This window comes from Pristis pectinata, chromosome 24 (genome assembly GCF_009764475.1).
Source record: "Pristis pectinata isolate sPriPec2 chromosome 24, sPriPec2.1.pri, whole genome shotgun sequence".
In the NCBI taxonomy this organism is placed as follows: domain Eukaryota; kingdom Metazoa; phylum Chordata; class Chondrichthyes; order Rhinopristiformes; family Pristidae; genus Pristis; species Pristis pectinata.
The window spans coordinates 29,019,988-29,036,162 of record NC_067428.1 but is presented as its reverse complement, the minus strand read 5'-3'; the positions used below and the strand labels follow the sequence as shown (position 1 = coordinate 29,036,162).

General features: G+C 39.2%; 1 protein-coding gene across 2 annotated transcripts in view; it reads right to left on the bottom strand.

The window, feature by feature from the left end:
- The window catches only part of dot1l (DOT1-like histone H3K79 methyltransferase), a 91,629-nt gene extending 75,966 nt beyond the window's left edge, over positions 1-15,663 (bottom strand). The window contains exon 1 of one of the 2 annotated variants that reach the window (XM_052037599.1): positions 15,282-15,663. In XM_052037599.1, the coding sequence (XP_051893559.1) occupies positions 15,282-15,362 (81 nt within the window). In that variant the 5' untranslated portion in view covers positions 15,363-15,663. The remainder of the gene's footprint in view (positions 1-15,281) is intronic. The other variant, XM_052037600.1, reaches the window with a different exon arrangement.
- Positions 15,664-16,175: the final 512 nt, after the last annotated feature.

Sequence of the window (16,175 nt, the reverse complement as noted above, 5' to 3'; positions counted from 1 at the left end):
GATTCCAAGGAAGAGAGACAAAAAAATAAAGCATTTACAGGCTCTTAATTATGTGTCTACTGTAATATTTTTATTCTGAAAAGCTTTTTATTTTTAGCTGATTTTAAATATTTTTCAAGATTTTGTTTTATCATCTTTGTTGACTTGTTAATCATTTGATTTTTCAAATAGGTTTTGACTGCTTCTCTGTATCAGGGAAATTGAGAGGTGATGAAAAAAATGCCCGCTTTGATACGCAGCAAACTGGACGGCACAACTTTTCAAAGGCCAAAGACTTTCAGCCATTTTGTGGACCAGGCTTGCACAGCTTGTCAATGCTTCTATGGCACTATGTTTGTGCTGAAGGGGATAGGCTGAAAATATATGACAGCTCTAAAATGGACATCCATAAGACACTATGGATCATCCACAACAAAACTGCTAACAAGAACGCCCAGCAGATTCCTCACTTTAACATTACAATCAAGCCACAGGATCAATCCTGGTACAATGAGTGCAGAAGGGATCAACACCATAGATTCTTAAAAATGAAGTGCCAATCTGGTGAAGCTAAAACACAAAATTATGTGCATGATAAAGAGCACAAGAAAACCTGCAATAGGCAGAATTAAGCAATTCCAAAAACAACGCATAAGATTAAAACTCTGCAATTCGGTCACATCCAGGTTGTGAAACATTAAACAGTTAACAGGAGGTTGCTCCAAGAACATCCCCATCCTCCACCATGGAATAGTCCAGCATGACTGCTAAACACAAGGCTGAAGAATTTACATCCATGCTTAGCCCAAGGTTTCAAGTGGATGATCCATCTACTGCCTCCTGAGATCACCACCCACCACAGAAGCCAGTCATCTGCCAATATAATTCAGCCCGTGATATCAAGAAACAGCTGAGAGCACCGGATACAGCGAAAGCCCTGGGATTAAACATCTTGATTACAGCACTGAAGATGTGTGTTCCAGAACGAGTTGCACTGAGTCCTCAGCCAAGCTGTTCCAGTACACTGGCAATGTTGATCCATGTGAGCAATGTGAAAAATTGCTCAGGTATGTCCTGACCACAAAACACAAGGGAAATCCAATCTGGCTAATCTCTACCAAGTCTACCCTCAATCTTCATATCGACGAAAGGCATCATCGGCAGTGCTATTATGCATGGACTGGTCATGGAGAATAAGATTAAGTAAAATTTTCATGGGTAGCAATCTGAGAGATAGAAGATAACTAAAGGAAGGGTGTGCAGGCAAAATTGTCTCCATTCTCAAGTCAGATCCAATACATTAGAAAGAAAAAGTAAATTCAACATAAAAATTTACAGACGACATCCACTTCCCTAAATCATTTCCATTGGGAAGATGTACTAGAGAGCGATAAACTTTTAGTTTCTATTTTAACATGGATACAAGGAATTTGACAAGAGTGTAGAGAAAATGCATGATTCTTTAAGTTGATGGAAATTTCAAGTTAGTCGAGTTAACTAAATTGACAATTTCTAAGAAATTAGCAAAACTGTGGAGCACTAGATTGCTGTATGTTCATATCTTGTAGTTTCAAAGAATCAGTAATGTCACTAGTGCCAAAATCCAATTTCCCATAACTAACGCAGATCTCAAAAACATTTTAAGTATCCACAATATAATTCAACTCATTTCATAGAGCTCAGAAATAAATTCCTCCAGTTTTATGGAAAAGTCAGTCAGTAGCCAAAAAGGACAGGACCAACTTTTCAATACAATGATTAAAAGTTTGGGGACAGCAGTAAATAGGTTGGTATGAAATTTGGAATACTGATTTCCTAGAAACCAGTATTACTTAAAATATAGCTTTTGCAGGAGTTGTAACTGGCATTGTAATACATTTTCCTGAAATATTCATGAAACATCCATTAATGGAAAGCAACAGAGTCAATGGTCCAGAAGCCAAAGGGGAAGGGAAGGAGAGAATGAATAATCACCAATATAACTTTTAAACCAGGCTACACAGTTGACATCTAATTTATTGGAGCTTGGGCTTTTCCAGAAATCTCACAGATCAATTTTTCCTCCTCCAAGTTTGTATTACTACTCTCCAAAAAAAAAGTGTTCCCCATTTATATTCTTAAGATGCCTCATTTCTTAAAAGCAAACCTAGCAACTACTGTGGCATGTTATAGTTGGCATGTGAATTTTGCATTCTAAAGCCACTTGAGGTTAGCAGCCCTTATACATTTGTAGAACTAACCCTTAAATTTTGTCTGGTGACTTACAAAATTCTTTAGAGGTTACTGCACAAAGGCACTGAAACAAATATTTAAAATATTTGATAAAGTACCCTATGAAATACCATTACAAAGATTAAAGTTCAAATTACTTGTATTCAATAGTAAAGACAGCCAAGTAAGGAGTTAATTAAAATGTCTCATTAAGGGATTATTTTGCATTGCAACTCACTACCAACTCTGCAATCCTTCCTATTCTATGTGCAACTAAAATGTGGACAAAGACAAACAGATCATCAAATGTTTCCAACAATAATATTTTTGTGAGCAAAGTACTGAGGAATACTAAAGGACAGGCTCAAGTTAATAAAATGGAGAACGGGTGCCATCGAATGTTAGCAAGTACAATAAAGCAGTTGAGTACAAATCAGATGGTCCCTCAGGATTAAGGGTGACTTGCTTTTGTTTCCACAAATGGAGCGAGAGATATACAATGGAACCGATGATGTGAGATGGTTTACTCTCTCCACCATTTACTGTCTTTCTGTGCTCTCCAAACCCATGGATTTGAGGTTCTGAATACCATGCCAAATGTTTGTTCTCTATTTTGAGCAAGGAATCCCAGGAGTCAGTAAGGGTGTTGGATTTTTAACACTGCTCCCCCCCCCCCCCCCCCCAGTAGAAGACATCAACATTGATTACCTCATCTTTCCTACAGATTTAGAGGATTTTGCAGAGACTTCACAAGTGGGTATTTTCCAGTGATGCCTGTTGTAGGCAGTCCAAACCTCAGCAGAAGCGTACAGGACGGTAGGGATTACTGCTACCTGGCAAACCAACTGTTTTATGCCAAGTTTGAGATCTTGACCTTCAAACGCCCTTTTCCTCAGTCAGCCAGCCAAAGGCTATGCTGACACAATGAAAGCAACGGTGAATTTCATCACTGATGTCTGCTATCACTGAGAGGTGGCTCCCAAGATACAAGTAGTTCACAATTCCCAAGGTCTCACATAAACTACTGTCGGATGGTGGGGGTGTTGTATAGTGAGATAGGTTGGTAGAGGACCTTTATCTTGTGAATGTGGAGTGTGGATGAGCCAATGATGACTTGGAGCTCAGCTGCTGAACATACACATATACAAGTGTCAGCTGTATAATATGACACAACAACTGAAGTTAGGGATTGACCTTGACTTCAATGTAAGCACTGTAGGTCAAACAGTTTCCCATTAGTCCTGTACATTAGCTCCACTTCAGTGAGAAGCTTACTGAAGGCCAAGTATAACACTGTGGTGTGGAAACCTAAAATATCAGGGCAATGACAAACCTTGCCTAACACTAGTCTTCATCGAGATTAGATCTACTGAGGACCCGAATCATTACCAGAAGTGTGGCCACATATAGCTGGAGATGGAGGGTGCTGTAAGGCTTGAAGGGATGGAATCTGTAGGAGGGGAGGAGAAGGTCAAAGACCAGACTTAGATAATATACTCAGAGTGAAGGGGTTCAGAGATGGGGAGTTCTGAGGGTACAAAGAGGTGTTAGTACAGGATGGAATGAAAGTACCAAAAAGCTCTGCACAAATGATAAGTTGTGAAAGTAGAGAGAGTTGATAGTCACCAATTATGTTGAAATTTCACTCGAGGTAACAAAAACAAGGATGTGGGTCTCAGCACAGCAGCGAGGTCACACATTAGATTTATAGGCACATATTTTTAACCATTTCAGATTTCCTATTGAGAATCAAAATTAAAATCAATTTTTTTCCTACTGCTACTTCTTTCACCAGTAAGAGCAAATTTACTCATGATGGAAAATAGAAAATACTGGAAAATCTCAGCAAGTCATGCAGCATCCATAGAAAGAGAAACAGTCAATGTTTCATGCCTGCGACCCTTTGTCAGAACTGGGAAGAGAGATGCAAGTGCATTTTCAGTAGAAGGGATGTGGAGAACAAAGGGAGTTTCAGATCGGATGAGTCGAAATGGCTTAATGGGGACAGTTATAGTACATTAATGTTTTTTGGTTTTGTTTCAGATTTCCAGAATATGTTTTTTTTATTTTCATTTACTCATGACTGCCAACTTCCAATCTACTAATCAAAAACCAGCAGTGAAACTGGAAAAAAAATTATGGCCCAAGACAAATATACATACATGTTTCATCATTGCACAATACAGAGATCACAGTAAACAGGAATAGGCCATTTGGCTTTGCCCACCATTCAAAATGATCATTAATACCCTCTCATTCTTCTATACTGCAATGAACATAGCCTAACCCCAAATCATACATCAACACAGCCATCCCAGGAATCGGCCAAGTAAGCCTTTATTGCACTGTGTCCTTGGTGAGAAAACATCCTCTGATGAGGCCAAACTGCACACACAATTCCAGATGGGGTCTTGCCCTGGTCCTGTTTAGCTGCACCAACATCCTTGCTCCTGCTCTCAAATCCTCTAGCAAAGACCAACATACCATTTGCTGCACCCAAATAGGTGTTTTCAGCAACTGGTGAATAAGGATTCCTAGATCTCTCTGCAAGTTCCCTTTTCCAAATCTATCACCATCCAGATTATCTGTCATTCTGTTTCTACAAAGTGGATAATCTCACATTTTTTAGTGTTAGTCTACACCTGCCATGCTTTTAACCACATATCCAACTTATTTAAAATCAGTCACAAAATTTAAAATACAAAACACTAATCAATAGATTTGGGTGGGATGAAGGGAGGCAGAGAAAAAGAGTACAAACAACGAGTTTGCAAAGACAATAATTTGCCGAAAAGGTTAACAAAAAACACTCCATGGAAGTTTACTTGTACGTTATGTTTAATATGGCTTCATTGTGCAGGATTTACAAAACAATGTTTGTTCTTCAAGCATTTCCATTTTAGAATTGAACATGTATATAACTACCCATCTGCTATCCAATTCAGTTTTATGAATGAGGTCTTCTTGCAGGGAAGGCATGGTAACCTAGATTAAATTTTAATCAACTTTCTGTGGTGAACTCGAAATTCAGTAAAATGGAAACATCAAATAATGAAATCTCTCAGAATGTTAAACTTATGAATCTTCAACAGCATTGGCTCAAGCCTAATCAATGAATTCTTCAGCTAATCCAACGTGTTATTTTTTGTATATTATTCAAATTTTACATTTTAAAAATATCCAAGCTCTTCCATTTTAAAAAGAAATCAAAATTTCTTTATATAAACTGCTGCCTCTGGGTTACATATGCCTGACTTATGGACATCCCTACGTATGAATGAGCTCCGATTAATATTAAAGTCCAACATATGTACATATGTTCATTCCGACAAATGACAGAACCTGTTTCTTTTCTGTCTCCACTTTTAGTGACTGTTCATTCCTAACAGTCTTGTGCTTTTGATGCCACTCATTACAATATTGTGTGGATGTATAGTTACCATAGAGCGACTTCTGTGCATTTTCTGATTTATGGACAAAATCAACTTATGGACCTCTGTAAAAATGGAACCTGTTTGTTACCCAGGAACATATATATTAATTCTCTCTAGCACAAGAATATCTTTAATGCACAAGATATACCCAGACACAGTATTTACTTTAAAAACTGTTAACTAAAGAACCTAATAAGCTTGTAGTAATGAAAGGTAAACAAACCAGCCTAACACAATTCATGTACTTCTAACCAATGTTTTCTTTTGCTTCCCAACCTTATGGTCTTGATCCTTCAACTATGCACTTATTTATTAACTCAGCAGTAACCAATGCTTGGCTCAAGAGATGCAGATTACTCAGCCTGAATGCAATTTGTTGATATTTTAAAGTGAATAAAGATGGTATAACTCTAGAATACGTGCATTTAGGGAAAACCTTTCAGGACCTTGGGGTACCCCAAAGCACTATAAAGACAAGTAGTGGTTTTGAACTTGAGTCACTCTTGTAATGTGGGAAATGCCCATTTGTGCATAGCACGATCCCACAAACAACAATGCAATAGTGACCAGATAAAATAAACAAACATGAGCAATGCCACTAAGTACAACTCCCAAGCTCCAAAACAGCCACCAACTGAGTCACATTCTCTTACCATGCACACAAGAAGCCAATAAGATTTTCAAGAGAGGTTTTGATAGGAGTGCAATTTATTAACCAACAGGACAGGATTATTTCCAATCATAATTGAAATCGTATTTGCCATAGAGAAGCGAGAGCAGCATCATAAAATTGTTAACTTCTGAAACTGACTGACATGAGAACCTGAGAGATTTTGCTTCAATCTGAGAGAAAAGGCGGGGCCTTGGTTTAAAACTTCATATAAAAGACAATACCCCTGACAGTGCAGCACTCTTTGATGACTGCACACGAGTGTCAGCATATAAATATTACACTCACATCCCTCGAATCAGTGTTAGACACACCTAGGTCAAGATAAACAATTTTACTGCCAAAAGTATTATATTGCTGATAAAGAGCAAGGTTCTGCTTTAAAAAAGCTGAAACACCAAGATGTTTAAAGTATCTTCTTTGAAAAGGGCAAATTAAATATCTGCATCCATATATCAGGATTCCACTGTCAAATAATCCATAAATGCAACATTACAGCAAAAATATCAAATTACAGTCATTAGGACACTTTGACTCATTAGTCAGTCCCTTGGGATCAAGATGATTTATTTACACTCCAGCTTCTAAGCCCAATTTGGGAACTGCAGACTCTTCCACGGCTGGGGCAAGAGGTAACTGATAGGCTGGGCAGTCTGTAAGGTGGTTCACTCCTCTGACCTCTTACACAGGACTTCTATGCTCCCGATGCATGGCCTCTGATTGGGAATACTATCCAAATGTTTCCTCTCCAACAATTTGAGAGATCATGGACCAGAAGTACCCAGGAGTCGGTGGGAATGCTGGACTTCAAAGAAACTTTGAGCACGTACTTGAATCTCTCTCTCACTACCTGGTAATCTTCTCCCAAGATAGAACTTGGAGCAGGGTGTCTGGTGTCAAACATTCCAATGGTATGGTATGGCCTGTTCAACAAGGGTTTTAATGGTGGGGACTTTGGCCTGGGAGAGAATACCAATGTTGATTCACTAATTCTTCTAGGGAATTTAGAGGAATTTGTGAAGATAGTGTTGGTGGCATTTTTACAGAGCCTTGAGATGCCAGCTCCAGGAGTCCATGTCTCAGAAGCACATGGGGAGGCAGGGATTACTGGTGCCTGGTAGACCATTAAGTTTTGTACCACATCTGAAGTGTTGATCTTCAAATACGCTCCCTCTCAATTGACCAAAGGCCGTGCTGGTGCATACAAGGCAGTGGTGAATTTTGACTGCCACTCAATTTCATTAATGCAAATCTGTTTTCTGCTTTGCAATAGCGAAGAACTATTCCAACTGCTGCTCACATTTTAGAATAAAACATTCATGCATAGATAGAAATAAAATTTTCACAGAAGTAGCATTATACCTTCTACAAAATTGACATTTTTTTCTTCAAGTTATATTGAATATTAGATCTGTACACATCATTGTAAATGGCACAGGAGCTCCCTAGGTTACAGATGACCTGACTTACAGAAGTCCAACTTTACACAAATTCTCCCAGACATTTTTCAAGATACTATTGAAAATAAGTGTTTCGTGCCATTCATGAATAAGTGGATACAATATATATTCTATTTGTTGAATTATTGGTAGTGTTAGGGTGAATTTTGATGAACTGAAAGAATTATAGCAAGTATATGCAGAGAGATAGAGTACATTATGTGTAGCTATAGAAAACATTTCTGATATACAAAGAAACCGGTATACAGACCCATTCTAAGGAACAGAACCCTCATGTAATCTGGGGTCTGCCTGTACTTATTACATTATAATCTCTTTTATAGGCTGTTATTAAAATTAAATACTGAATATTTTTGAAATTAATAACCTTAAGAGTTACTGGAATTTTGTTAATTCAGTCAGCAAGGGTCAAATTGACATTGAAAGTAATTTTGCAATTTAGGGGCCACTCACATTGTAAATACAGCAGCTGAATTATGTTTTTGTTGGGTCACCATATTAAAGATATTTGGCATGACAAATTGGACCTTCGGAGGTTCTTTTGAACTCACATGCAGAAGGGCATGAACAAATCATGCCAGATAAAATTTAAATTTTGCAATTCGGATCTCATGAAAGAATGGCATAGAAAGAGCTCTAGGAAAATTTCCAATACCAAGACTTTCCTCACTACCTCAACCCACCTTTGCCCCACCAGCTGCTTTCTGCCAATCAAATTCTTAACCTTGCCTTACAACTTCATATTTTAGTTACAGTATACCCTAGTTCCAATGCTTATATTCTAACGGGTTTAAACCTATACTTTACTGCTCCCATATCTGCACAAATCAATTCACACAATCAGTATTTCTTTTCTGCCTCCATAATCTTATTCAGTTAATGCAAAATGATAAACTGGCTAACCTGAGTAATGATGAGACCAACAGAGTACAAAAGAAGAATGTTGCAGAACAAGATTTAAGAGAAAAAAATTAAACACAAGGAACCAATGTGATAAAAAGCAAAAGGTGACTAAATGGTTTGGTATAAAGACAAATAAAACATACACAAAAATGCCCAAAATTAAATGGCATGTAATCCTCAATTAACGCAGTGAACACAGGGTATTGATAAAGAAAGAACAGACTGCAATTACATCAGTTAAAAGATGATAGTAAAAGTGGCTCATTGGCATAGGTAGATGGAAAGTCAGAACAATTAAAATTGTACTTGACCAAAGGAGGAAATTCCAGGATAGATTCCGAATAAGAGAGTTCCCTTGCAACTGTTATTTTTAATAAAACTGGTATTAAATTAGATGAAAATTTTGTTTCTAAGAATTAAGACTTAAAACAATAGACCAGTTCGACCAGATGAAACCAGAGCACCCGGAGGAAACCCACACAGACACGGGGAGAACATACAAACTCCTTACAGACAGTGGCAGAATTGAACCTAGGTCACTAGCACTGTAATAGCATTACGCTAACTGTTATATTACTGTGCCTGCGGTCATCCACCAGCTTAGCATGAAATACACCAAAATGACTGATAGCAAATGGAGCTAGAATAAAATTTGACCAGCAGGACAAAATTGGAAAGTACACCTGGATACACTTGAACCATCTTGGAAACCCATCAACAATGGTATCCAGCAGGGATTGATGCTTATAAATAATCTGGATGTGGGGAGGTGGGGGATTTCTGCAAGAAAGGAGAGCATTAGGGCTTCAGGCGAATTAATGGTGTTGGAACACTGGGCTCATGACTGGCTTGGACAAAAGCAGTGTTAAGCAAATGGGTTAGGCTCAATCATATGCCCCTCAAAATAAAAAGCATTGAAAAAGTGGAGAAAGATCTGGTACAAATATCTCTAAACATACACAAGCAAATATCATGAAACAATAGTGAGATTGAGCTTAAGTACATTTGCGGGAAAAAGGCAAAACATAAAATTTCCTATTGAAAAGCAGGTTAGGCCTCAGAATACAGTTTTGTTTTCGTCCCTTCATACGATTGGCTTCAGAAAAAAATGCAGAAGAGGGCAATAAACTAATTCACACTAAAAGCATCTCAGCAATAAAATGCACTAAAAGAATTGCAGCCTACACTTTAGACAAGCTGGACTTTGGCCTGATCAAATTAGATTTATACATTTTTTTGGAAATTGACTATACTTCAGTTGACAGTCTGCTCCAATTAAGTAACTTAGTCAAGGCCAGGGCTCACAATTTTAAATTGTGCAAGTCAGATTTAGGTTAGAAGTCAGGAGGTGTTTTTTAGCCAGAGAACAATGGACTTCTTGAAAAGGCTGCTGTCTTGTGCTGAACACCAACCCACTGAATCCCTTCAAGCATGAACTGTACCTGCTTCTGATAATCTCCAATCAGCTCAAATAAAAACATGCATTTCAGGAAATTCAGAGCCACACCAAAATCCTGGATTACATTCAATCATCTTTCAAGGTTGGAAAGGCATTTTCTTTCCTCAAATTAGCCAATTTGTTGTCCTTTATTGCCTATCACAGTATGGTATTAAAGAGTAGGTAGTGTTTATTTTGTGATATACCATTTATCAGAATTATGGGAGATAAACTGGCTGAACTAGAGAGCCTCCACCTGTACATTATTGAATTGAGAGTCTTATACCCCTACTGACATTTTCTATTTCATAGTGTTCTACTCCTTATTCCTCATTTCATTCATTTTTTCCACCATCACTCCAAGAAGACTTTTACATCCCTTCATTAATTTTCAGAAATCTTTGCAAGACTTGTTTTTAATCATTCTTCAACTCCAGCCCTTTAACCCATATTATCTTCACATGCTAACATTCATTTACCTCGGGTATAAAGTACTCCAGCATGTCCTGCTCGTTCTATGAATAAGACTCAAATTCTAAGAATGGCACTTGAGTAACAGAAGGCTACTCCCTACACAAAGCTGTATAAATTGATAATTCTCTGCTATATCAGTGACAACAGCATGCAAAGTTAGCAATTGCACCATTTCTCCAGAAGTTCTAAAACCCAACAAGATGGGGAATACACCAAACTGTTGTAAATTTCCAACATGTTACATAAGCATTTGATTTTTGAATTCTCATTTATCAATACAAGTCAACAATGTTTACTCGATAGAATAGAAATTTTGCCAAAACTAATGAAGAATCCATTGTAATTGCAACAAAAAAAAGGTTAAAAAGACAAAGACAGCTTCGTGGTTAAAAATTACAAAGATCCTGTTTTTAAGCCACTGGAAAATTCTTCTTAAAATTTAAAGGAGTTTCACTGCAATGGGAATCTCAGAAAATGTTCAGGAAAAAAAAACTTACTTGACAACATAAATGAGACATGTGTATTACCACATTCTTGAATATGTAGGAAGAACATTTACATGATATTTGACATTTTATAGCAGCATGCAACGTCAAAATTCTCATTTTACTCAACTCCTGAACTGAACACAATGAAAAAAGATGCAATCAGTCATACAAGTGATCAAGAAGAGGTGTCACTGCATTCCAGCTTATCAAAGATGGGGTAGAGAGGAGTGTGTGTGGAGCGCAATAATACAGCAGAAATGCAGTATTTTAAAATACTGAGGAAAACCATGCACAAAAGTTATGTCACAATATGCAAAGGGAAAAACTCATTACTGCCCCACACATTAAAGTTGAAAACAATGGAGGACACAGTAATGACAACCAACTGTGACTATAGAACCCAAACCAAATAAACCAGCCATTGTAAATAAAATCAATTTTAAAATATGCAGTACAAATTAAATTGAATGTATACAGGCAGTGAAGCAAAATCCAAATTATCTTGCATAATTTAACTGATAACTTAGACAGTTATCAAATGGGAATAACAAGTTTTCCCAGGATTGCAATGCCTGATGGTCAACTGGTACAAGTGGATATGTCCTACAGGCAAACAACTCCACATAGCCATCAGCCCCAGACAAGAAATAAAAGGAGGAATTAACCAGTGTTTCACTGCTACCTAATTGCATTCTGGAAACTGTACAAATCTCAGATATCGGGATTAGTGTCAGCCCTTATATTTGTCAACTAATGTATCAAAATTTACTGCCTAGAGTCATACATCAAGGTGGCCTACTTTTGAAAATATCACAATACCAAATATCAACAAGACATACGTCAATAATAAAGTTTTCAGGAGAAGAAACAAGTTCAAATATGCCCAGACATTCTTACTTTAATTATCTCAGCACAAGCATGCCCAAGCACTAGGTTCTGCTTCCATCCATACAGTTCTCTCCCACTCTGCACCCCTGCTCCTTTTTACAAATTGCTTAAAACATGCATCTTAAATCAAACCTTTTGTCACCTGAACCAATCTCTCTTCATGATCACACCAGCAGCTTGGGACACTATAAATACATGCATTGAAGTAAAAGTTTTTGTCCAGTCCTCCTATATTAATGCAAGTTGCTGTGAATAATTCTGCACAATCTATTGAGGAATATTAAAATATTCTCCACTTTCCCAATGATTACATTGAGCATTAGACAAATAGTGTTTTTTTACTGTATTGCAATACAATCTCTAACCAAAGTTAAATTTCCACTGGTAACATCATAGGTCTCACTTTTTTTCGGCTACGTGTGCTTGTGGCTATATTAATAATCACATCACTCCAGCCCACAAGGACTTGCAAGTCTGACCACATATTCAATGCTTATTAGAATACTCCGAGAAACTAAATGTAACATTAACTTAACCCAATATTCTCGAAATGTGGCAAACATGGAGCTTTAGCTCAAAAGTTTGTGGGAGATAAAGGTTATCAAGCTGAAGCATGAAAGGTACATTTTTTTTTGTACAATATCCCAGATCCAATTTTAACTACTTAGATCTTCAAAGTAAGTTTTACAAGCGAATAAGTTTCAAAAGTTCAAAATGTATTATTTGAATCATAAACAAAAACAAGCCCAATTAATTCCTGCTGAAAACTTGCCAAGTGTTAACGTCCCTTTCACATTTTTCCAAAAAACATGAAATATGTACTGGAATGCAACACCTTGTAATTCAAAGTGTTTTCCCCACAATAAAGCAAATTGTATAAGTAACAGCTAACAAAACAAAATGAAAACTGGAAACATGGTAGGCCAAAAAGCCCCTTAAGTTTCAGGAATAGCTTCTTCCCCTCCACCGTCAGATTACTGAACAGTCCATGAACACTATCTCATTATTCCTCTTTTGCACCATTTATTTATTTTTGTAACTTATAGTAATTTTAAATGTCTTTATGTCTTGCACAGTACTGCTGCTGCAAGACAGCAAATTTCACAAAATACATCAGTGATAATAAATCTGATTCTAAGTATGTTGCATCTTTCCATAAGGTGATGGCTGATTTTTCACCTCTGCAACTATTTTCCTATGATCCCTCAATTCCTTTAACATCCAAAAATCTATCTCTGCCTTCAGTCTGTTCTGAATCTGAGCCTCCACAGCCCTCTTGGATAGAGAATTCCAAGGATTCACTGCTCTCAGTGAAGAAACTATCAGCTTTGCCCTGAATAGACAACCCCTTATTTTGAAACTGTGACCCCAAAGTTTGAGACATCCCAATCTTGCATTAGTCCTGTTAAGATCCATAAAAAAAAATTTAACAGATCACCTTTCCTTCTTCCAAATTCTACAGAACTTCTCCATATCTCCTTACAACACTGGAGGTCAAGTCTACAGACATTAATTTTCCCAGTAATCTATTCTCCCCACATTTCCATCAATTCCCATCAATTCCCCCCTCTCCCACACACTAGAGGCAAGTTACAATGGCCAACTAACCTACCAACCTATTGTCTTTGGGATGTGGGAGAAAACCATTGCATCCGGGGAAGAAACTCACATGGTCACAGGGAGAACATGGACACTCCACACAGACAGCACAGAAAACCAGGATGGAACCCAGGTCACTGGAGCCCAGGACCCAGAGCAGCTCGACCAAATATACCACTGTATGCAAAGCCTGCTTAATCTTCCTCATGTGACAACCCCTCCCCTCTATCCCCAATAATAATTAATCTGGTGAACCTTTGTCACACTCGTTCTATTGCAAGTACATCCTTCCTTAGGTCGGGAGACCAGACGTGTCCAAAATACTACAGATCCAGCCTCACCAGAGCCCCATTTGCTCTAAAACCTTAAACATTAGTAATCAGATGACCTCAATTCCATTACCCTGCAATATTTTATACTATGACTCCACTGTTTACAAATCGTGTGTCATTCTTCCAATGGCAATGCGGATGTATATGCACATTCTGTAAATTGTGTAGAAAAAACAAAAATGCAAACAGTTGCCACAACTTACTAACGAATGTGACTCATAATGAATCAGATATTAACAGTACGCAAGTTTCTAAAATGTACAAATTAGGTTCTAATATCATGTGGCATTTTTAGTAGTAGACATTCACGTAAGACAATATGCAACCTATGCAGGGAAAAACCCTCGTCTTTTCCCTTATCCTGTTGAACATGGTATCATTTTGAGCCAACAGCTGTTTAATGACGATCAGCCAAAACGAGTCTCCCCTCCCACTGCCTGCGGGAACGTCAGCGCGGAGCCGTGTACTATCAAACCATAACAACGCATGGTCATTATACCACAGGCGCAAGCAACCTCGACACCCAGGCTGACATCGTTTTATTGCCGAAAAAAAAACTGACAACTTTAACGTATGCGTTTAAAAAAGACATACACGTTTCGGTTCCAGGGGACAAGTGGCCGTGCTATCTAAACTTCATTAGGAGCAGACACACGTCCAGAAAAAGCCATCGCTCATGAATTCCAGTCATTCCGAAGTCAAAACAGACAGCAAACAGAGACAGTTTCCACACTAGTATGCTTCAGTCCTGATTAAGAGTTTAAACTCAAAAACCGCGCAGAATAATCAAAGCTACCAACAGGGGGGAAGAAAGAAAACCAGCACGTGGTAAACTGTTATAAACTGAAAGTAGAAATTACACTTCCATAAACAGCCCGCTGAGAACCGAGAGAAAATTTGCACGCCGTGTTTAGTGGACAGAGTTGGGCCTCCCGATCTGAAACGGGTCAGCAAAAATAAAGTCAGCCTAGGGTCACATTTACAGGGCGGGGAGAGAGAGAGAGAGAGAGAGGGGGGGGGGGGGTGTGTGTGGAAGGAAAGGCTGCCAGTGACTGAAGCCATTCCCAACACAATGGGGACTTGGGTTTGAAATCATCAACGCCCTCGACAAACAACCGCCCCTCACCCGTCAGGCACATTTCAAAAGAAAAATCACAAGCCCAACAGTGATCCTTTACAGGGCCGGCCCCTGCTGAGACAAAGAGCCCGGACACCGGCTCAGGACAACCCCCAAAACCTTTCCCTCCCCTCCAGCTGAAGCTCCAACGACGTTAAGGAGAAGGTTTGAGGGGGGCAACGAGAAGCGGCCGGGCCCGAATCCGCGCTCGCCCCTTCCTCCCGCCCTGTCGCCGCCCAAGAGCCCGCGAACAACCTCTGCTAATGGTCGCTTTTTCCCTCCACTTACATAGACCGGTAAGGGCCAGGGATACACAGCAGCTTCCGCACCCACTGGGCTCTTAAGACGCAGTTCGTGCTTCTCGCCCATTTTCTTCCTGGTACTATCATGCTATGTCTTGACGGATTGGAAAGGTTTTGGACAAAAACACACAACCGGAGAAAAATAAAAGAGGGGAGGAGGAGGAGGAGGAGGAGAGGGGAGGGGGGAAACTGAGAGGCGAGGTGGAAGAGCGAAAGGGGTGGAAGAGAAAAAAAAGGGGGCGTTGATTTCTTTTAATATATGAGTGAGTCAAAAAAAAAGTTCAAACGTAATTTGTCATCATATCCCTTTCGTGACTCCCCGCCGCCAGAGCCCGAGCCTCGGCCATCTTGGGCCGGCATGAACTGAGCGACCGTGAGCGCTCTGCCGCCGGCGCGACCAACTCCCGGGGATGGGGGAGCCCATGACTTCCCGCGGCAATGATTGCACGCTCTGCCTTCTCTCCCGCGTCGTTTGGCAACGTGACTATTATCTTCCCGCGCTTAAAATCCTCCTATTTAACGCCAAGCCCAAAAAGTGTTCTTTCTCCTCTGAAAAAGTGGATTTAATGGTAACACGGTAGGGGATTGAGGATTGCACCAAAGCGGAGTTGTAGGGGGGGTGCACTGACAGCCAACCACAGAGATTATATTCTAATTAGGTCGGGCGGCTGCTTTCGAGCACGTGATGCGGATAGACGGAGAGAACTAAAGGGTGGGTTCCTGCCTTGGGTGGTGGAATGTCCTGAGATTCAATCCAATGCAAACATGCAATTTGCATCAGCATAAATTTACCGACCAGGCTCCAGGTTATAAACTCTGCATTGGGTCGAATGGTTGCGAAGGGAAGTTCAGTCACTGCACTAGTTGGAAAGGTCTGTAG